Raw genomic sequence first — 24829 nt, 5'->3', positions numbered from 1 at the left:
AGTCCTCTAATCCTTTAATGTTGAAGTTGGCAGGTTCTGTGTAATTCTGATTGTGGCTTCTTGATATTTAAAATTGTTTCTTTCTGGCTGCTTGCAGTATTTTCTCCTTCACCTGATAATTCTGGAATTTGGCTGCAATGTTCCTTGGAGTTTTCCTTTTGGGGTCTCTTTCAGGAGATGATTGGTAGATTCTTTCAATGATTATTTTTTTTTCCTTGTTCTAAGACATTGGGACAGTAGCTTTCTATGTGAAATTTCTTTTATGTTTCTTATTCATGTTTTAGCCTATTCTGTGACTTTTAAAGTTGAGCACTGACCCAGGGTACAGAGGATAATATCAAAAACTTCTTTTGTTAGGGACAAGGGGCATGATCACTGGCTTTCTGCTCTGAGGCCTCAGTGGCTCGAGACTTGCTCACTGCATTGGTCCACCCTAGTTGTACCTGTTATGTAATGGATACCCTAGGTGGCAAACTGCATTCTGCATTGGCGTTGGGGGCCTCAAAATTGGCCTGCTATACCACTAGTCTGCTGAGCCAAGACCAAGGGTCCTCAGCGGCTTATCTATGCTATGACTAAGAGCCTTCTGCTGGATGGCCAGATGCCCTCTTTTATCCAAGTGAGAAATGTGTTGACTTTTGTGTCAACGCTGCAGATCAAACAAAGATGTAAAACATACATGCATGAACACATAAACAAACAAATGTGCTTCGAATTACATCATTTATAAATATAAAAATGATTTTTGTTCCTGATGAGGACTCTAGATTGTGTTTGGTCTTAGAGCATGTGTATGTATATACATAAGGAGACTTTAACATTTTTTAATTTTATTTTTCATGTAAAAAGTATGTCCATATTATCCATATTAACAACAAAAAAAGGGGGCTTCTGACACTACCTCCTTTAATCCATCCTCTCTTTTATCATCCTCCACCTTTTTATCTCTTATCCTCTTCCTTTCCTATTTCCCTATTGGGTAAGATAGATTTCTATTCCAGTTGAGTGTGTGTGTGTGTATATACACACAAATATATATATATATATATATATATATATATATATATATATATATAGAGAGAGAGAGAGAGAGAGAGAGAGAGGGAGAGATATCTATATCATCTATATCTATCTATATGTATATTCTTCCATCTTTGAACAAATTCTGATGAGACTGAAGTTTAAACATTGCCCACCACCTCCTCCATTATGCCCCCATTATAAAAGCCCTTCCTTGCATGCTTCTTTTAAGTGAGAAAAATTTCCCCATTTTATGTCTCCCTTATACCTTCTCCCAGTGCATTCCTCTTTTTAACATTTACATTTAATTTTGAGATCATCCCAACATAATCAACTCAAACCTGTGCCCTTTGTCTGTTGACTGCTTCTAACCACCCTAATAATGATAAAATTCTTAGGAGTTACATGTGTCATTTTCCCATATAAAAATGTAAAAAGTTTAACTTCACTGATTACTCTTTCATGTTTACCTTTACATGTTTCTCTCAAATCTTCTGTTTGAATGTCAGATTTTCTTTTTAGCCCTGGCCTTTTCATCAGTAATGCTTTGAAGTCTTCTATTTCGATAGATATCTATATTCCCCATGAAGGATTATACTCAATTTTGCTGATCCTTTAATATAGAAGCTGCTAAATCCTGTATAATCCTGACTGTGATTCCATAATATTTGAATAATTCCTCCCCGACTATTTGAAATATTTTCTCCTTGATGTGGGAGTTCTGGAATTTGGCTATAATATGCCTGGAAGTTTTCATTTTAGGATCTCTTTCAGGATTTTATCAATAGAATCTTTCAAAACGTCCTTGATAATTTCTTGAAATATGATGTCTAGGCTCTTTTTTTTTAATCATGGCTTTTAGGTAGTCCAATAATTATTAAATTAGATCTCCTTGATCTGTTTAGTCAGTTATTTTTCTAATGGAATATTTCACATTTTCTTCTATTTTTTTTTTCATCCTTTTGGCTTTGCTTTTGTGGTAAAATAATGGAATTTGGCAGATGCCCAGGGGTTTGACCTGATTGATTTAGTAGCGGTTGAATTGGGTGTGAATGAGAAACTACTAAGTACCCACTTAAAATGATTAGACTTGCAGCCACACCTGGCCCACCCTGTTAAACCTAGTTTAAACTTGGCAGACCCTGAGGAGTGTCCTCAGAGGCTGTGGACTGTGTCATCAACAGAGGACCAGTCTCAGCCACACAACTCCCCTTTTGGGGAGGGAGAAAAAAGTAGAAAAAGGGACCAACAACAGGAAGTAGTCTCACTCTTGTCTTGGAGGAGCTTTTGGAGCGGATTGGAGACAGCTGCACAGCTAATTCCTATAGGAATTACAGACCCCTGGTGGTGAATTAATAAAATCCAGCTCTTTGCATTAGCTGAGCTGGAAGTTAGTTTGGGTTTTGAGACAATCTTTGCTAGGGCCAGGGAGATTATCCATTTTCCTCTTTTCCTATTCCCTTGTCCTTCACCTTATTAATTTCACCTTTGCTATGTATTTTATTCTCATTAATAAAACCTGATTTGTTTGTGGAAAAGAGGCTGTCTATCCCCTTTCTTATTGGCCTCAGAGAAATAACAAAAAAGGAAGTTCAGAGGGGAGGAAACTTTGGACCTAGAGATCCCTCACTATTTTCTGAACCCCAATATTATGGCGATCCACCCAATTAAATCTCCCCATATTAAATTTGGCCGTTACAATTTATTGTTTCTTGAAGTCTCATGGATCTTCTACTTGCCCAATTCTAATTTTTAAGGTATTATTTTCTTCAGTCAACATTTGTACCTCTTTTACCTCTTTTTCCATTTAGCCAATTCTTTTTTTTAAGGAGTTCTTTTTTTTTTTTTTTCAATGAATTTTGCATCTCTTTTTCCATTAGGCCTATTCTGTCTTTTAAGGTGTTATTTAAATATTTTTTTGTGCCTCTTTTACAAAGCTGTCTATTCTCTTTTCATAATTTTCTTGTATCACTTTAATTTCTTTTCCCAATTTTTACCTCTACCACTCATTATCTTTAACTTTTACAGGAATGATTATTCTGCTTATGTCCAATTAAGATTTTTCCTTGAGGCTTTGCTTGTAGTTGTTTTCACATTATTGGCTTCTGAGTTTGTGTCTTGGTCTTCCATGCTACCATAGTAATTTTCATGATCAACTTCAACAACTTTCTTTCTTTCTTTCTTTCTTTCTTTCTTTCTTTCTTTCTTTCTTTCTTTCTTTCTTTCTTTCTTTCTTTCTTTCTTTCTTTCTTTCTTTCCTTCTTCCTTTTTCTTCTCCTTCTCCTTCTTCTTCTTCTTCTTCTTCTTCTTCTTCTTCTTCTTCTTCTTCTTCTTCTTCTTCTTCTTCTTCTTCTTCTTCTTCTTCTCCTTCTTCTTCTTTCTTCTTGATGTTTGTTCATTTTTCCAGCATATTTCTTGACTTTCAACTTTATTTTAAAGTTAGGCTCTGCTCACCTGTTGGTATGGAGGTACTGTCCCAAGCTTCAGGCTTTTTTGTTCTGCTGTTTTCAGAGCTAATTCTAGGCATCTGCAGTTTTCATAGCCTCCAAGGTGGTGTGATCTGGGGAGAGGTATGGTCATTGTTCTTGTATGTAGTTGTCTTATCCCTTTATTGTCTCTGGCCTGAAGCTGTTGCTATTGATACTGCTTTTGAAGTTGCCATGTGTGTGGACTCCAGACAGGTATCCAACCCAACCTCTCCTATGGACCTTCTAAGTTTAGTTAGGCAGGAAAAATATTTTATCCTGACTTTTTGTTGCCTCTATTACTCCAAAATTTGATCCAAACATTATTATAAAGTTGTTTGGAGAGGACTGTTGAGAGAATTCACCCGGATTGCTACCTCTAATCTCCCATCTTTGCTCTGGACCCACCATAAAGATTCTTTCTTTGAAGACATAATATTAACTTTATAAATGCATAATATTGCTATCTGATTATACAAATACTTTGTATTATTTTTTCTGTCACTAAAGGATGCTATTATATTATGTTATTATATTAAATCTGTATTATATATCCTTTCTTTGTTGTTTAGTTGTTCTTCAGTTGGGTCTGATTCTTCATGAACTAATTAGGGATTAACTTTGCTAAGATACTGGAGTTCTTTTTCATTTCCTTCTCCAGCTTATTTTACAGATGAGGAAACTGAGGCAAACAAGGTTAAATAACTTGCCCAGGGTAACACAGGTAAAAGGCTATATTTGAACTTAGGAAGAGAAGCCTTCCTGATTCCAGGCCTAGCATTCTATCTTTTGTGCCACCTAGCTGCCCTCCACCTACCTGTATACATAAAAGTTCTTTGGGGGACTTATTTCAGAATATTTTCTACTTGAATAAATAAAGCATATAGTTCATTTAATAGTCTATCAATAAATATTAACTATAATTGAATTATGAATCTATCACAAAATTTATACATAGAATACATAAAATTATAAATTATAAAATTAAAAAAAGTAATAAATATAAAGCATGAAAGCATGATATAACTTTTAATTTCTTATAAGGTACCTGAAAGTAGCAATTCCATATTGCTGTTGCTTAGTGTTGCATTTACTCTTCCTGTGGATGAATTAAAACTGGTCACTGTCAAAGTCATAGGTTGTTTCCTCCCTTTGAAATTATAAGAGCCTTTCCATATGTAATTCTGGGCAAAGACATCATCAGGAACTGTAGATACATAAAACAGTCATAACAATCAAGTCCTTGGGACTTTGTACTTGAAATGTACTAAGTAAACATTTGTTCAGTGAATGATGATTTATTATATGTTATGGTTCACAAAATGCTAACATTGGTGAACACAAATAGTTCTCTTTTGAATAAAATTTATATCAGTGTGATAAACATTATGATATATAATCTAAGAAATTGGGGCAAATGAAGTTATAAAATCAACAGAAAACAGATTCATAATTTCACAGGAAGCTATAACTAAAATAATGCTTGTATTATATAAATGGTAATACTGTTTTCCAAAGGGCATTCATTAAAACCCCACACTGTATTCATTAGGTTAATAAATATTCTTAGTCTCTTGCCTGTGCTAATATGTAGATGGCAATCCTAAATTATGCTGTGTCTTCAAAGAATGAAAGATACCTTATATTCAATAGTATTGACCCCAAAATTCACTGAGTAGATGTGAATAAAATATCAAATGACTTCTGATTTTATTGGAAACTAGCTGAATGAACAAGCTCTATCATATTAATATTCAATCTTCAGAAAAAATTAATGTCTAAATCAAGGGTTCTTGATTGAGGAACTGTAACTTTGGTTTTCTGAATATTCTGATAACTGTATACCAATATAATTAGTTTCTTTTGCAAACCTACATGTTTTTTATGCATTTGAAACATTCTGACTAGTGATTCTTAAATTTTGCTGAACTATGAAAGGGGATCATAATACAGGAAAAGGTTAATTGCACATTCAAATAAAATAATGGAAATATTTAGAGAAAAGGGGGTCAATAGGTAAAGTCACCAATCATTTATTAAGGACTTCCTGTGTGCCAAATGTTCTGCTAAATTCTGGAAATGCATGGAGAGGTAAAAACAGTTACTACACTGAGAACTACGTTAGAACTTTGCATGTAAGATCTGCTGCATCTCAGTTCTTAATAAAATAAAATAATTCATATGTAATTTAAATAAAATTTAAATATATTTCCCAATAGCTTAAAGTCAACTTCCATTTAAAATCCAGGATACCCTCAGATGTATGACTCTTATCTCTCTCTCTTTTTTTTTTTTTAGTGAGGCAATTGGGGTTAAGTGACTTGCCCAGGGTCACACAGCTAGTAAGTGTTAAGTGTCTGAGGCCGGATTTGAACTCAGGTACTCCTGACTCCAGGGCCGGTGCTCTATCCACTGCGCCACCTAGCTGCCCCTCTTATCTCTTTTTTAAATAGTGATTTTACTCTTTCAAAGGGGAAATAAAAGTACATGAACGAACCCAGGCAGTTTGTACCGAATTTCTGGTTTTCTTTCAGCAGTGATATCAAATTCCCTCCTTTTTTTTGTTTTCCTTCTTTTCCTTTGTAGAAAACAGCATTTAAACTTGCTTATAGAATAATCCTAAAGATCCAGAAAGGGAAAGTTCTCTGTAGTTCTGACAGAGTAGGAAGTTTAGGAACTCTAGGAACAACAGATCCTGGATGACTCTCTACTGCACAGATTTATATAAAGATTAAAAATACCTGAAGACAAAATCTATCATGTCAATTACCAAGTCTAGTCATTTTTACCACTACTACATTTATCCAGTTCATCCTCTTCTCTCTCTCTCATAGCTTAGTTCAGACTTACTACCTGGAGGATTGCAACAGTCTCCAAAATTGTTCTCCCTGCCTAAAGTTTCTGCTTGTGTCAATCCCTCTTCCAAAGAGCTGTCAAATTGTTTTCCTAAAGTCACAATCTGATCATATTTCTCCCCTACTCTACAAACTCCAGTGACTTCCTATTACCTCTAGGATCAAATATAAACTCTTCTATTTGACATTTAAAGTCTTTCAGAACCTGGCTCTAACCTTACATTCAATCAATATACATTTATTAAGTACCTACTTTGAACTAGGCACTGTGCTAAGTGCTTTCAAGTCTTATTATATATTATTTCGCTTCACATACTTTGTGGTCCAAAAGAAAAGAAATTGCCCTTACTCTTCCACACACATGACTCTGTGCCTTTGTACTGGCTCTGTCATTTCTTCACTCCATTCTTTTCTTTTCTTTTTTTTTGGTGGGGCAATGAGGGTTAAGTGACTTGCCCAGGGTCACACAGCTAGTAAATGTCAAGTGTCTGAGGCCAGATTTGAACTCAGGTCCTCCTAAATCTAGGGCCGGTGCTTTATCCACTGCTGCACTTAGCTGCCCCCCATTATTTTCACTTATTAGAATACCTAGTTTCCTTTGAATCTAAGCTTAGTTGTTATTTTCTACAGAGTTAGCCAAAAGTCACAATGTTTTAATACTTTTTTTTTTAAGTGAGGCAATTGGGGTTAAGTGACTTGCCCAGGGTCACACAGCTAGTAAGTGTTAAGTGTCTGATGCTGGATTTGAACTCAGGTACACCTGACTCCAGGGCTGGTGCTCTATCCACTGCGTCACCTAGCTGCCTCCTGTTTTAATACTTTTTGAAAATTATTTTCTTTATTTTTCACCTTTTATGAAATTTGATTTTTCATACATAATGTAAATTCATGTAATACACACACACATATATATCTATATCTATACATATATATCTATATCTATACATATATATCTATATATATACATTTTTCATACATAATGTAAATTCATGTAATACACACACACACATATATATCTATATATATATAGATATATATGATTCTGTGGTATTAGAAATTAAAAACAAAAAATAAAGGACTCTTTTCCCACTCTGTACATGAAACTATTCTTACTAACTGCTAGTACCTCCCCTAAAAATATTGTTGTGGGGGGCAGCTGGGTGGCACAGTGGATAAAGCACTGAACCTGGATTCAGGAGGACCTGAGTTCAAATCCAACCTCAGACACTTGACACTTACTAGCTGTGTGACCCTGGGCAAGTCACTTAACCCTCATTGCCCTGACAAAGAAAAGAAAAGAAAAGAAAAAGAAAAAATATTGTTGTGTATTTATTTTGTATATACTTACATATGACCATATCTCCCCAATAAAATGTTAGTTTCTTCAGGGCAGAGAATACAACTTTTATCCCTAGAACTTGAGATAATGTCTGGCATGTGGTAGGTACTGAATGTTAAATTGTCTGAAATCCATCCTACATATAAATTTTTTAGTAATGTGATCGTTTTCAAGTTATAGAATGCAAATAAGGCAAAACACAGGTCTTTACATAAATGCCAATATGAGGAATAAAATGGCATGGTGGAATGAATGGGTGTTGAATTTGGAAAAGATCTTTATTTCTCATCTCAGCTCTAATATCTTTTTATTAATTTATTCATCCATTCATTTGTTCATTCATTGTTTTTTTCTCAAAGGATATTATCTTTCTCTGAACCCAAGGAAATCTGTTCTCCAAGAATCTTTGCTGTATATGTTAATGATACCTGACTTTCCCCTATATCTCTATTTAAGTCAACAAGAATTTATTAAGCATAAGAGATAGGTAATGGGGAATGGTGCTGAGTGTCCTAAGTTTTAAGATGTTTTGGTCATTCCATCATTTCTGCAAGCCTTGTCATATATTTTCAAATGTCAGCAGCCACTTCTTTAGATAAGAATTAGGTCCCAATAACATTTCCACTTGTCTGTTTATCTATCTTTAGAATAGTTCTTAACCTTGGATCTATGAACTCATTTTGAAACTATTTTGATAATCGGATTTAAATATAATTGGTTTTCTTTGAAACTTTATAGGTTTTATTTTATTTATTTAAAAACATTTTTATATAGGGTCAATAGTCTTCACTACACTGCCAAAAGGGAATATGACAAAAAATAAAGAATAAGAAAACCTACTTTAGAAACATGAGAGTATCATAAAGGCAAATCAAGGAAAAATTAACTTTTCTGAAAGAGGGAAGGAGAGAAGCAATTATAAAAGAAATGAAGGAGAGAGAGAAGCAGAGAGAAGACAGAGGGAGAGAGAGTTTTAATACAAGTCTAGATAAAGTCCCTCATCACTGCTCTATCATGGATCCATGCCAGGCTCGTGATTTATTTATTTCCTGTACTTTCTGTTCCAGTACTACTGACCTCTTTGCTGTTCCTTGAACATGACACTCCATTTCTTTTTTTTTTTTTTTTTTTTTTTTTTTTTTAGTGAGGCAGTTGGGGTTAAGTGACTTGCCCAGGGTCACACAGCTAGTAAGTGTTAAGTGTCTGAGGCCAAATTTGAACTCAGGTACTCCTGACTCCAGGGCCAGTGCTCTATCCACTGCGCCATCTAGCTGCCCCAACACTCCATTTCTTATTCTGGACATTTTCATTTGCTACCCTTCATGAGTGGATGTTCCATCTCCTCATCTCTGCTTGCTGGCTTTCTTCAAGTCCTAGATGAAATTTCTTCTTCTATGAGGAAATCTTTCTTGAGGTCCTTTGTATCTAGTACCTTCCCTCTATTATCTACAATTTATCCTGTATATACCTTGTGTGTACATAGCTGTTTGCATGTTGTCTCTCACTTTAGAATGTGAGCTCCCTGAGACCAGGCACTATCTTTTAACTTTCTTTGTGTCACCAAGTAAATAGCACAGTGTCTAGGCACTTAATAAAAATGTATTGACTAACATTCTAGTTCTTTTTTCTATCCAGGTGGTCTGTGCTATAATCTGATTACAGCATCATTGTAGTTTTTTGCCCCCCATCCTCTCTACCATGATTTTCTCCACTGGATTGTCTCACATGAGAATATCTTAAATATCTTAATCCTACATACTGTAATCTTACCCTTACTACCATCTGGTTTATTGTATTACTTTTTTTCAAATAAAGTATACCATTTCAGAGTTATATTCCAGTGTCATCTCCAATCTCACCTTGCCTTTCTGATACCTTTGAAGTCACATTTGCCAGGTTTCACTAGAATTCCATATTCCTCTTGCTTCTTAACCTTCTTTTGTGCAATTGTATATAGAAAGGCCATGGGTTTGTAATGTCTTCTGAATCATTAAAAATGATATAACATTAAATAATATAATTATGGTGTGTCTAATGTTTCTTTCCTCCCTAACTTTTAGTTACTCTCTGTGCTATTTATCTTAGTGGAAAAGCAGATTGGTTTCACTCTCCTGCCCTTCTCCCACACTCCCTTACCACATTGCGCCACTTACTTTTAATTTTGAAACCCTTTCAATTAAATTTACAAGTCACATTTTCATTAACCTCACTCAACCTTTGGTGTAGAGTCCATATTCCTTGTTTTCTAAGTTATGGTCCTGAAATCCACATCCTTAATCTAGACTGTATCTTCTTAATGATGTGCTTACTTCCCCGAAGTAAAGTTTAACTTACAAACTCTATCCCATAGGATCATAAATAGTTTATCAAGAAACTAAAAGCTCTGAAGAATAAGGCCTTTTTTGGACTGCGAAGGAAATGGCAAACAATTTTACTGGTTGAGGGATCAGAATAAAGGACTGAGTATTGGTAGTCACAATTTTTTATTTTAGTGTTATGCACTTACAATACCCATCATATCACTGAGTTTATTGCCTTTGGTTCAATTTTTGTCAATTCATAAGTAATCAATATCTATTTTTCATATGGCCATTACATATTTCTAGTTTGCTTAATGTATGAACATAATGCAATCATTTTTTAGGTGTTTCCAGTGATTCTAGTTATTTCAGTTTATCATTACAAATCGAAATTATAATGAAATATTATAAAAATTCTGATAATATAAGGTTCCTTTTTGTTAAACTCTGAGATGAAAAGGGGTTAAGTTTATGTGGTTTTAAGGGTTATATTATTATATTAATAAAACAAACAAAAACAAAACTGCCTTTGATGTAAAGAAAGTGATAATGCTCAAATCTTTGTCTTTACCCTCAACTTCTTCCCAGATCTCCAGGCCTATATTCCTAACTACTTACCAGATATATACAACAGATGTTATTGAAACAACATATCCTATTAGCACCAGAAACTAAACATGTTCAAATAAAACAAAAATCGTCATCATTAAATAAAAACCTGCCCTTCTTTTTTTTCTATTTCTATTGATGATACCTCTAATATCTTCATCACCCAGTCTTGGAACCTCAGGGAAATCTTTGATTCTTCTGTTTCTACAACTGTCCATGTCCAATTAACTGTCAGGTTCTCTTTTCCCCACATTATGTCTCACATCCATCTCCTATTCTCCACTCCAATTACAACTACCTTATTTGGGGCCCACACATGAAACCTCACCTGATCCTCCCCCTCATCCAATTCCCTGTAGTTCATAATGTGTTCACAGTCCAAGGAACCTTGAATTCTCATTTTATATACATTGTTTATAACTTCATTCTTTCTCTCCCATTAAAATGCAAGCACCTCAAGGGCAAGGAACCATTTCAAATTTCTTTTGCATCTTCAGTATATAGCTTAGTGCCTGGCATATGAGAGCTTTATATATGCTTGTTGATCAATTGGTTTTCTTGACTATTTTACTATTCTCCAGCCTCTCTAATCAATCCCTCATTCTGGCTCCCTAATAATTAAAACAAATTATTTACAATGAACGCATTACTTTTCTCTTGCTTCAGTGAATCCTCCTTATATTTTATTTAGCAGGTGAACTCCTTCCTGATTATATCATTCAAGACTTTTTACAACTTGGCTCCAATCTTTCCAACTTCACTGCAAACCACTCCTTATGTATGCTCAGGATCAAAACCAAACTTAACTATTAATGATTCCCTGTCCTTGCCCTGCTCTTAACATGTCTAGGATCAAAATGGAAGTCTTTCTTTTCCTTCACTATTCAAAGTAGGTGCCAGGTCATCTATGAAGTTTCTCCTAGAACATTCTACCTACCACCAGTGCCAGCTGAAAATTATTTTACCTACAGATTTATTATAGCATTTTGCCTAGGTTTTTCCTTGCCATTCACCCCATTTTTCCTTGTATTATGAGAATTTATGTGCATGACTCTTCCCTACAATTAGACTACAATGTTCTTGGGAACGGTGATTAGGTCATATCTGCCTTAATAACCTTAGCACCTGGTAAGTTTGCTGATTTGTACTTTTTGGATTAAAATGGATTTGCTTCTAAAACAAGAGGTTCATTCTAGGACATATCTAAATTCTGCAACTATCATTTCATCTCTAGATTATCCAGACATCAATTCAGAGAGCATGTAAATGCCATGGATGTCTGCTACATTCCCAAAGACACAGATTTTTTTTGGGGGGGGGGCAGGGGAATGAGGGTTAAGTGACTTGCCTAGGGTCACACAGTTAGTAAGTGTCAAGCGTCTGAGGACAGATTTGAACTCAGGTTGTCCTGAATCCTACCTGCCCAAAAGACATAGATGTTTAAATTTCTTGTAAAAAAAATTGTCAGCTCAACATTTGACATTGAACTGGAACACAGTATAATTTAATGAAATCTTTCAATTACTCATATAAAATATTTGGGACACGATTTGTTTTGAAACTAGCTTTTAATATTTTAGTCAATATTCTGATTTTGTTATACAATTAAATTTCACATAGACACTATATCTCAGAGCCAAGATTCAGATTCTGGTCCTAAGAGTATCAAGTTCAATGCTTCAGTATCAACTCTTTTTTTAAATTTATTTTTTATTTTTTAATGATAAAAGTATTTTTATTATTTTCCAGTTACATGTAAAGATAGTTTTCAACAATTGTTTTCACAAGATTTTTGGTTCCAAATTTTTCTCCCTCCCTTCCTTCCCTCCCCCCTCCCCAAGACAGAAAGTAGTTTGATATTGGTTATATATGTACAATCATATCAAACATATTTCTGCATTAGTCATGTTGTGAAAGACAAATCAGAACAGAAGGGAAAAACCTCAAAAAACAAAACAAAAACAAAAGTAAAAACAGTATGGTTCAATCTGCATTCAGAATCCACAGTTGTTCTTTTTCTGGATGTGGAGAACATTTTCCATCATGAGTTCTTTGGAATTGTCTTGGACCATTGCACTGCTGAGAAGATCTAAGTCTATCAGAGTTGAGTATCAACTCTTAACTACTAAATTTCTTTACTGGGGTTTGTAGACATTACATTAAGTTACTTACCACTTAACTTTGGACTGGGTGTTCCCAAAGCTGGTCTAGGATCTTTCACCAATATTTTAGAACCAGCTGTTGAAAGAAATGGCAGAATGAGATTTGCACATAAGTGAACATATAATATACTATTTAATGTGAAGAATTCCCCATTGTAAAATTTTTCCTTTTAAAAAAAATTTATACTGCTGTGTTATAAGAGTTATCCCATTTTTACAAGATAAAATACAAAACTTATTCTTTAAATTTGAATGTCACTGGCGGGGAGGAGAGAGAGAGAGAGAGAGAGAGAGAGAGAGAGAGAGAGAGAGAGAGAGAGAGAGAGAGAGAATGAGAATATTCTAATATTATGAGCTTGGGGTCAAAAAAGAAGATACTATTGGAAGTTTCCTTCTATTTGGTTCTTTCTAACCAGGAATGTTCAACAACAACAACAAAACAATAATGCTTTTTCCGAAAAAAAATCTTTAATAAGTGCTTACTATATCAGGCACTGTGTTAAGTGTTGCAGATACATAGAAAGACAAACAAAAACATCCCTTTCCTGAAGAAATTCACATTCTAATAAGAGAACATGCAGATAACTGGATACATAAATGATATATAGAATAGGTGGAAATTAATCTCAAAAGGAAAGGCACTAACGGTTTCCAGGGACAGATAAAATCTTAAAGGAAGACTGTAAATAATGAAGAGGCAGAAGGAAAGCATTATAGGCATGGGGGTGGTCAGGGCAAAGGCATAGAGACAGATGATAGAATGTCAAGAGCAAGAACAACAAGTAGACTAGAGTAGCTATTTCATAGAGTACAGTGTGGGCAGTAAATTGTTTTTAAAAGGCTGGAAAATTAGGAAGGTGACAGGTTGTGAAAAGCTTTAAATAAAAAGAACTTCACATTTGATACTAGAGTCAGTAGGGAGTCACTGGAGTTTATTATGTAGTAGGTGACTCAGTCAGACCTATGCTTTATTAAAATAAAGTGGCTTTGGCAGTTGAGTAGAAGATGCATTGCAGTGGGGAGAAAATTAATGCAAGGAAACCAATTGGAAGGCTATTGAAATACTCTAGGTAAGATATGATAAGAGCTAAATCTAAGGGGTATGAATGTGAGTAGAGAATGCGCACGCGCGGGCGTGTGTGTGTGTGTGTGTGTGTGTGTGTGTCCTCATCATCATATGAAACTGAGTATGAATGAGAACTTAGGTGATTCTGACAACTGGAATCTGCTTGACAGATATACAGAAGAGGTTAGGGTTTGAGGGAAAAGATGAATTCTGTTTTAGACATACTGAGCTTGAGACATCAATGGAACATCTAATTTAAAATGTCTAAAGGCAATCACTGAGGTGGCATTATAGCTCAGAAGAAAGACTAGGGCTAGAAACCTAGATCTGGGAATCATCTACATATAGATGACAACTGAATCCACGGGAGCTAATGAGATGCCCAAGTGATATAGTATAAAGGGACAAAACAAGAGGATGAAGAACAGAACTCTGGGGAAAACCAATAATTATAGAATCTATCAGAAAGGAAGTCAGGTTCTCATATTTAGGGAAAAAAATGGATAAACAGGTAAATTCTCTATAGACAGACAAAATTCTTTGAAGATTTAAGAAATACATGATTTATCCATGAAATAAGAAGAGCTAAGAACATAAAAAGTAAATCTTGTTTGTTCTGTCTACAGAGGATTGATATTCTGGTAAAGTAATAATAAGAGAAGGTGGTGAAGAAATTATATTCCATATATTTTCTTTTTTTCTTTTCTTTCTTTTTGTTTTTGCGGGGCAAGGAGGGTTAAGAGACTTGCCCGGGGCCACACAGCTAGTAAGAGTCAAGTGTCTGAAAAGAAAGTTACATGATAACTTTATTATATATTTTAAAGGAATAACAAGTTCTACAGAATAGATTTTTAATGTACAATCATCCTTTTTTCTATTCTACTATGTAATGGAAATGCCTGTTTTACTTCTTAAGTTCAGAGTAAAAGAAATAAAATTTTTAAAAATCAAAAAGGCATAATAAAAATAAGAATTCTTTAAATAACAAAAGAGAACACTTGGTGGTAAATGTGGTATTTGGGAGTCCTTTTTTTCCTCTCAAAAACTGGAAGACTATTCATGAAGAATGTTCCAATCATTTCACCTTTTGATAGACCTTAACTTCACATCATACCAGTTCTTCTTGGTGCATCTCTGCAAATTTAATCTGTGTAAGCTGCATGACAGAGTCTAAACAACTGGCATTTCTCATTCACTTGATTGGTTTTCAACATGGTTATTTAGGCCTAACTCATGTGAATAATTATGGAATTTTTTTAGGAACCTCTGCCATGTTGCAAATTTTGATGTGATAAGCATGGTGTCATCTACGAACAGAACCAATTTATTTCCACCTAGAAGGAATTCCCAGTCTATTTAGGCTTTACATTGGAAATAATATGAGACAGAAGCAAACATCTCTGTCATATCTACATTTATCTATTTATAGACTGATATTAATAAACAATTCTTTTAAAAAGTTATTTCTAGTATTATATATTTCAAAGAATATTATATGAATTTGACATATATCTGAGAAATATCTTGTTGGAAAGTCAATAAAGAATTATTTGGTGCTATTTAAATTAAGTGCTATCAAATTCTCTATTTTTTTAAAATTCAAGTGCAATAATAAAGATGCAGTATGCTTAGTAACATCAAAAATATTCATGGGGTGCAGCTAGGTGGCACAGTGGAAAGAGCACCAGCCCTGGAGTCAGGAGGACCTGAGTTCAAATCTGGCCTCAGACACTTGACACTTACTAGCTGTGTGACCTTGGACAAGTCACTTAACCCTCATTGCCCAACCAAAAAACAAAAACAACAACAACAACAACAAAATATTCATGGACTTCTATGAACTTTTGAGAATGATGATTACAGTGACTGCACACAGCTGTTTCTTCATTATTTTATGGTTTAGACATACTTTAGGACAATGAGACTCAAATAATCTCTGTCTCAAACTTCACAAAATATTGAAAATAGGTAAATGTAGTCTTAATTCAGTTTCAAATTCATATCTCTATTATTTAGATCTTTGATTTCTAGCAAATCATTAAAATACACTTATATAACACAATCCTACCTTCTGAATATGTAGCCTCTTAACATTTTATAATTAATGCATTCCATATGGCAGATAACTAAGGTCATAATAGAATTCTTAATAGAATGAATCATCATACATCTATCTAAAATTACAAATATCCTATCAATATTTATGATATTTATGCATTTTGCTAAGATTCCCTGCAATATAAAGATACCTCTAAATCAAATGCCCTTATAACTAAAATGCCCACAACTGAGAGAGTATAAAAATTATTAAAAATCATACTTATATACTTCACAAATCTATACTGTCATTGGAATGAGCAATTCCTGATCTGATGGCAGCTATCTCTATATAATAATGAGCTTTGAGAGTTGCTGTGGCCAAAAAGTTCATCATTCTGTGGTCAATTGGGTGACAATATTCTCTAAATTATGTTACAATTTTTTTTAAAATCTAACAACAATTTATCTAACTGGAATGTTCAATAATTATACCTCTCCACAATAGTTTGATTTTAAACCTTTACATAACATTAACAATGAAATTGGTCAAATATGATGCTCTTTCTAAATAATCACATTATAAAAACATCCAATTTCCTTTTGCAGAAATAATCTTTGTAAGCCATGTAACAACAAACGAAATATCTCTGTTTAATATTAATGTTGTTATGATACTTAGGCTATCAAAATCTTACCATAGAAAATGATGGAAATGAATTACCTTCACATACTGGAACTTTTCCTGTCCATGTGCTATCAGATCTACAGACCCTATGTTCTGTTCCTCCTGCTAAGAAGAAACCAGGCTGACATGTATATATCAGTGTATAGCCATGCGATGGAAGATCCATTCCTACAACATTTGCATGAGCAGGAGTTTCTGGCTGTTTACAGCTATGTGCTGAATGAAGGAAAGAGAAACATGGGAAAATTTCACTGAAAGACCAGAAAAAGTCACAAGTCTTGTTTTCCCCGACATTTCTCCAAGTATTATGATCACTCATTTCCCCATGGAAAATTATTTAGGAAGCCATTTAAAATTTTTGGATGATTTAATTTTTTAGTGCAGTACTATGGCTTTCAAGAATTAATTTACTTGTTTGGTCATCATCCTAAGGAACAATGTAAAAATGAAATAGTATGTTTATGAAAATGATTCCTTATCCTAAATTTTCCTACAAAAATTATATTAATATCCAAAAGCTATATATATTAGACCATGTCTTTTCTCTTATTACAACAGTAAACTCTTCCATATAGAGAGTCCAATGTGAAAAATACTTTCTACTAAAGAAAGATAGTTTTTTTTTTCTTATTAGTTAACAGGAACTTTTATTTCTAGATAGCATCTTGAATCAATGGACCTGTTCCCTTCTCTAACATCAACAGGGGAGGGGAGAGGCATTCTTTTTTCTTCTCATAGCAATGGTTTCATCTGTTTCCTTTCTTTTTCCCACTTCCACCAAAACAAAACAAAACAAACAAGCAAACAAAAAACCCAGGGAAACACATATACATTTTTGCTTATATTTCAAACCATGGGGTGTCCCTTAGGATAGTAACCTTCCTTAGGAAGCAAACCAAGGCCAAGACATTTTTAGAGGATGAGATTTATATTCAGGGGAAGTCCTTAAAACCAAGGTGGTTCTAGGTTCCTAAAAAACTCATATTATCTTACATCAGTCAGAATCTCAAGATTTTAGAGATTGAAGGCTGAAGCTGATCCTTCATAGACTGTCTTTCTAACTATGAGTATAACAGACAGACTTAAAAAAGAAGACACCAGCCTTTTCTGAAACTCATTTTCTTAATTTGTAAAATGAGAATAATAATAACCACAGTCCCTAACTCACAGGGTTATTATGAAGAGTGAATAGGATAACATATGAATGTGTTTTGGAAAATATGAAGTACTACATGAATGTCTATTATTATTATTATTATTATTATTATTATTATTATAAGGGCTTTAAACAGAATGAAAAATGGGTTGATATATTTTAATTATATTTGAAGGTTTTTTCCAAAAATATTGGGCTCTGATAAATAAAAAACTGAATGATGAATACTCTTGTAATAACTATACCAAGAAAAACAAAGATATCTATATTGCACTTGTTGAAATTTATTTTCAAATATGAGAAAGACAAAAAAATTGGTCGATTTTCCTACAACTAATACTCACGTATACATTCAGGCTGAATTCCACTCCATGTGAGGTCCGGAAGGCAAGTTCGGGTTGTTGAACCTTGTAGGAGGTGTCCTTTTTTGCAATGAAACTGTACAATATTTCCTACCTATTTAAAAATCCAGGGGGAAAAAAGAGCATCATAGCAAAGAAATTTCTACCATCTCCAGGATAAAAAATTATACTAAGCCCTGTAGGAAAAATGTTTTAAAATATGTCTTTATGGGGAAAATTAGAAAGAAAAAGAACAAGAAATATTAAAAGATAACAAGGTAAACTAAATATCTAATAAAAATTATACATCATCTTAATTACACAAAAACAGTTAATAAACATATACAAAATGAGGTTGTATGCTAAGCATGAAAAATAATAAAGGCTATAAATGTTAAAGCTGTTCAGAAGAGGAAACCATCATTTGAGAAACTGAGGAAAACTTCATCAGGATTGTAGGGTTTGAGTTGAATTTCTTTCTTTCTTTCTTTCTTTTTTGAGTTGAATTTCAAAAGAAGGTCAGGACTTAGATAAAAGACAGAGAGATGGGGAAGCATTTCCTGATGGAAGAAATACCATCAGCAAAGATACAGATATAGGAATGTTGATGGTGTGTGTGGGAAGCATGTGGAACAGCCCTTTAGTTAGAACACAGGAATTAAATTAGGGGAAAGGCAGATAGAGTTGAAAGTATTATTGGGGCCAGGTTGAAAAGGGTCTTCAGTGGGACAACTAGGTGGCCCAGTGCATAGAGCACCGGCCCTGGAGTCAGGAGTACCTGAGTTCAAATCCAGCCTCAGACACTTAACACTTACTAGCTGTGTGACCCTGGGCAAGTCACTTAACCCCAACTGCCTCACTAAAAAAAAAAAGAAAAAGAAAAAGGTCTTGAGTAATGACCAAGAAGTCTAGAACTAATCCAGGACTAGTAAGCAGTTTATGGGGAAAAAAAACTAGGAGTTCAAGTGCAGTATAAGTCTGAGAAATGTCCATAATATGATATGGTCAATTATAGAATTTATGTGGTCTTAGAGGACTTTCTTTAAGAGATATGTAGCTGCATATGCCAGCCTAACTGGCCAGACTACATGTTATCCAAAGCTTTAAGTCCAGGAAATCACACTTTAGGAAGGACACTGATAAGTTGCATCATATCCAGAGAAGAAAGAACAGTATAGTATTGGACTTGAGATGATACCTATAAGGATCAGTTGAGGGAAGTGGGTAGGGATTTTTAACTTGGAAAAAAACAAAACACAACAAAACATGTCAAGGTGTGGAGTGAGAGTGAGAGTAATTAATCTAGTTAAAATAATTAAATAAATTGTGTATATAATTCAGGTTATCTCATAAAATTAAATCTGGCTGACCTGTCCTCAGTTACTTGGAAGGATTATCATGTAGATTTGCCCTGTTTAGTTGTTTATCAGTCGTTTTAGTCACGTTCTGCTCTTTGTGACCCCATTTGGGGTTTTCTTGGCAAAGATATAGAATGGTTTGAACAACAAATACGCTACACAAATAATTTTAATTCCATTGAAATGAATCCTCACATCAACAATTCTTTTAAATTGGCATAGTTTGAAGTTTAATGATTGACAACTGAACATATCCAAAGAGACATGTTTAATAGATACTATCTTTATTAAGTCCTAGACTTTTTCCTCTTTTTAGCAACTTAGTTTGCTGTTCATAAAAAGATGCTTCATTCATCTTGATCATGATAAAGCATCATACCTATCAGTCCATCCACCCACCCACCCATCCATCATCCATTCAACTAGGCTTTAACAAAATTTAACATATATTACATTTTTATTTTTATTTTGTACCAAGGTTGTGGTAAACAACTTGTTTGCCTAGCATTTTACCATATTATTCATTCCATTAAAACAGAGGTTCTTAATCTGGTGTCTGTGAACTTTAAAAATATTTTGATAATTGTATATTAACACAATTGGTTTCCTTTGTAATAGCATGTATTTGATTTTAAACATTAAAAAGCATTATAATGAGAAGGGAACTAGACAGACTTTTAACCCTTTTATAACATATAACTTCTTTTTTTTTTTTTTTTAAGTGAGGCAATGGGGGTTAAGCGACTTGCCCAGGGTCACACAGCTAGTAAATGTTAAGTGTCTGAGGCTGGATTTGAACTCAGGTATTCCTGAATCCAGGGCCAACGCTTTAACCACTACGCCATCTAGCTGCCCCCTAAACAACTATATTCATGATTCACTTTTTTTTTTTTTTTTTTTTTTTAGTGAGGCAATTGGGGTTAAGTGACTTGCCCAGGGTCACACAGCTAGTAAGTGTTAAGTGTCTGAGGCCGGATTTGAACTTAGGGACTCCTGACTCCAGAGCCGGTGCTCTATCCACTGCACCACCTAGCTGCCCCTAACATATAACTTTTAAATGTATGTGTACTGAGTTTGCCAATGGTTGATGTCATTTTATATATATATACACACACATACATATACATATATATGATTTAAAAACATTGATTGCTTTTACTATATCAGTTCATTGGTAAAACAAAATGATCAAACATTATAAGTTTGGAAATAAGTGGTTTACAAATAAAAGTATTATAGAAAGTATATTTTCTATTGGATGTTGCCTCTTTTACATAACATAGATTTTATTAACTATTTATTTATTAGTTGTTTTTTTAATGACATTCAATGAATAAAAGCATTATTCCCTGCTGTCAATAGAAAATCTTGCTTCTATAAGGTCAGAAATGTGGTTAAGAAGGGTAAAATGGTTTAAAGGATATGTAAAGAAATATGAAGAATTTATTTCTATGTTAACTGTCATGAATCCTACCCAGGTTAATTAATGTTAATTCTTTTGATGGGACTTAAAATATTTTGTCAGCTTTTCTATTAATTTTACTTTATAGCTGCCCTTTTCTAAAAATGAAAAGCCTCAGTTGTTCCTCTTTGATAAAATTCTTAGACCACAGACTTTGGCATCATGAGATCTACTATGTATTCTGTGCAGGGTTCTGACACTGATTTGCTTTGTGACTAAAGCAAATCATGTAATCCCTGTTTGGGTTTATCCATCTGTAGGATGAGGGCCAATACATTTGGCTAGCCATCCATTTCATGGAATTTAGATGAACTGATAAATGCTTTTAAGTAACTGTGAATCTGAAGTCCTCTGTGAAAAATTATATAACAGGGATAGAACCACTCTCTTACTCTTTTGTCAACACCTGGACAAAATTCAAGCATACTGGAACTATTGGAAAAGGTATGAAATCAATGCCCATGCTGTGACTGAACTGTAGATAAATGAAAACTATTCTTAGCAACAGCAATATGGCACCTTTGATGAGTGCTTCCTTTTAAAAACAGATGTTCTTCAGGTTCACATTGAATTTCATACAAAATAGCACTGCTAGGGAGAACTCTGCCACAGATTACAATTGGGCAATGTGTAAATTGGCTATTTCCTTTTCTGATTTCAGTATGCACTTTGGCTCCCTTAAATGGAAAAGTTCCTGAATCTCTACCTAAAACCTAAATTGGAAAAAGACAGAGCAAGAATGTCTGCTACACATGACTGAACATGCTAAGGGATTCTATTATTTTTTATATATTATTCAACTACATGTTTCATATTAACAGATTATGGTCAAGTTGTGTTCATAAATTTTCTACATCAATAAAAATGTCTAAGAAAATATCTCAAACTAACAATCCATTATTTCTTTACTGAATATCCCAAGCAAGTCTTTGTTCACTGTCTTAAGAAGCTCTATCCTGGTTAACTTCCTACTTACATTCTTCTAAGATACACCTTTTTCTACCTATTTATCTCTAGTCTCTACTACCCATCAACTTTCATGCTGCCTGAACTATCTAGTTACCTATAGCTTCTTAATTTGTGTTTTCTTTATTTTTTCTTCAGGCATTCTTGTTTCCTGACATGTTTCATCTAACATTTTTATCCTTCCTCTGATCTCCTCCTTCATTGCAACCTCCATCACAATGGCTTCCTGTTTACTACTCTCTATTTATAAATGTGTGTCTAGGTGGAAGCAATGCAGTTAAAGTGACTTCCAGGTGTACCTATCTAAATTTTTGTGAATTTGAGAGTCAGTGGAGCTGAACTTGTGAATATCTAGACTAACACTGTTCCTAATTCTTATTTAAGTAGATAATTTCTGTCTTGAAGCTAAAAAAGTATATAAACTGCTGTATGACAGTTTTAGGTGTGTAAATTGTTGACAAGCATTCATTTAAGTGACACAGAGAACACTCAAAAGCAAAGTATTTTTCTTATTAAAAAAAGAAGAAAAACTTGCAGTGAACTAGGCTTTAAAAGCAGGTTTGTCATGCCTGAGTTTAAGCTCAGAAACAATTAATTGGCTAGACTTTTCATTCTCCACTTTATAAACTGCCATTGTAACCAGTTTGTGTCTCTATACATTAAGACATATAGAAATCAGAGAACATCCATAGAATGAAGGAAAAAATATCTTCATGAACAAGTTTAAAGAACTAGTTTTTTTTTTAATTCAGGATAAAAAAAGTCTTACAAGCAAGACATTTCTAAAAATGAGAAATATTAAACGATAGGGATTGCTACTAAAACACTATCAAATCTTTAATGGGAGACTACATTTAAATCTGAGATGGGTAAAGTGGAAGCCCTGCCTTGTATCAAACATCTGGATTAAATAATCTCTGAAAGTTGATTTTAGTTAGAATTCTGTAAAAATAAAAGGATATAAATACACCATTTCCTCAGCAAAAATGTCAAAATAAAAGCAATTTTGTGGCTTGGTTTGTTTTACCAAAGATAAAGCATTTTCTTTAATAGCAAGCTTTCTAATTAGATTTGTATTGTCAAATATAAGTCTTATTTTGAAATACGTATTTAAAATACCCACTTGAAATCCAAATGTATTGTTCTGTGATCCATGACGTGGTACTCCCGGGTTTTCACATGATGTGCGGGTGGGCTCTGAAGTAAAGTTAAAAGCAAATTATCCCTCTGAAAGTTAAAATAAATCTATATCTGTCATACAATTCAATTTTAAATTAACTATGGTTGAGTGGACCCAGTAGAAGAATGATTAACATGATAACATTTCATAGATTATGTAAAACTAAAATCAAACAATAATGTGATGTTCTTGGAGATTAGAAAATGAGACCAGTGGTCCATTAAATGCATCAAATGTGATCATCTTTCGATAGTTACATAAGTCTCTATTTTGGGCCCTTCAAGAGATTGGGAAAGGGGTATGGTACTGTGAAAGTAACAGTGCTAGCAATATATATATATATATATATATATATATATATATATATATATATATATATATATATATTCTCTTTTTCAGCCAGACATGTCTTGTTAAAGTGATTCTCTGAAGATTTTTAATTGCCAAGTAAACACATGATGAGTTATGCTTAGACCCTCTAGTTTTATTTGTAGCAGTCAGTGCCAACTGTTTTGAGGACAGTATAGAAAAGTGAAATTGAGGACAAATATGTTCAGAAATAAACATGGTCTCTTCCTGAGCTATTGGGTAAAAGGATGGATAAGTTTTACACACAGAATGCTAATGTGTAGTAAAGTAGATTGTTTTACTCTTCTTTTTACTCCCCGGTCCAATAAAGCCAACAGAAACTACTATCCATTACTTATTAAGAAGTGACTCTCCAACTCAGAAGCTAGAATATGAAATTGATGGCCAATAACCATTTTAAAATTTTACTCTATTTTGATAATTATATCTGATATCTAATCCTTACATTGTTTTTAAAGAAAAAGAAGAAAAATTTTATTTAAAAAAGTTCATGTGTGGAGCCAGGTTAACAAGAATTATATTTGCTTTCAGAGACCACTCCTCATCTTCAGAAGCCAAAATTACCTCTATGAACAAATACCTAAGCATTAAGAATGATCTTTGGGATTTGACCTGAATTTCCTGACACTCCGGGAATAGTCATATTCATTCTGGGGTATATAATTTTCTAAGATGGTTTATTTAGCCAAAAAAAAAAAAGAACAACCACCATTCCCCCCCAAAACAAAACAAAACAAAAAAAACCTTGTCAATCAAATCCTGATTACACATATTACTGTTCCTTTTCCATATTGTTTAATTTTATCTAGAATAAATATGTGAAAATTTCTAAATATCTATAATCCAATATTCCAAACACTTAGGTGTATCTTCTTATTATGCATTCTATTGATAAGATTATTTTTAGGAATTTTTTTCTGGGAAAGTGATTTTAAAAACTATCAAAATTCTCACAACAGCCATTCATAGTATTCTAGTGTTATTTCCTCAAACTATTTTTTAAACTTTTCCTAAATTATGCTAATCTCTAGGCCCTCTAACAAAAAAGAAAAACAAAATACAATCACCATTTTAAAGCATTTATTAATTCCCAAATGACTGAGCATAGTATTGTTCTTTACCTATGCAATGTGGTGACGAACCACTCCAAGTTCCATCAGCTTGGCATATTCTAGTGCTTGATCCCACTAAAATAAAAGGGGCATTACAGCTAAAGGACACTTCAGACTGGTAGATGAAGCTTTTGCCTTCTCTTTTCCCTTGTGCGGGAACTCCAGGGTCACCACAAAATTTTGCTATGAGGGAGGAAAAAAGCATGACATTTAACAAATCTTTTTAGATTTATTTACATTTTGATAAACTTGTTTATAGTCTAAAAGGTTTGCAAAGCCCTTTACATATATCATTTGATCCTCACAATAGCCCTATGAAGTAGGTACTATTATTTCCCCCATTT

At 33.7% G+C, this 24829-nt stretch overlaps 1 protein-coding gene across 1 annotated transcript in view; it reads right to left on the bottom strand.

Moving 5' to 3' along the window:
* CSMD3 (CUB and Sushi multiple domains 3) overlaps nucleotides 1-24829 on the bottom strand; it is a 1584452-nt gene that overhangs the window by 13397 nt on the left and 1546226 nt on the right. The window contains 6 exon segments of the mRNA XM_043974157.1: nucleotides 4534-4692; nucleotides 12761-12826; nucleotides 16578-16757; nucleotides 18042-18153; nucleotides 22948-23021; nucleotides 24495-24668. Of these exon segments, the coding sequence (XP_043830092.1) occupies nucleotides 4534-4692; nucleotides 12761-12826; nucleotides 16578-16757; nucleotides 18042-18153; nucleotides 22948-23021; nucleotides 24495-24668 (765 nt within the window).

Source organism: Dromiciops gliroides, chromosome 1 (assembly GCF_019393635.1).
Source record: "Dromiciops gliroides isolate mDroGli1 chromosome 1, mDroGli1.pri, whole genome shotgun sequence".
Lineage (NCBI taxonomy): Eukaryota > Metazoa > Chordata > Mammalia > Microbiotheria > Microbiotheriidae > Dromiciops > Dromiciops gliroides.
This window is presented reverse-complemented; position numbering and strand designations above follow the sequence as displayed.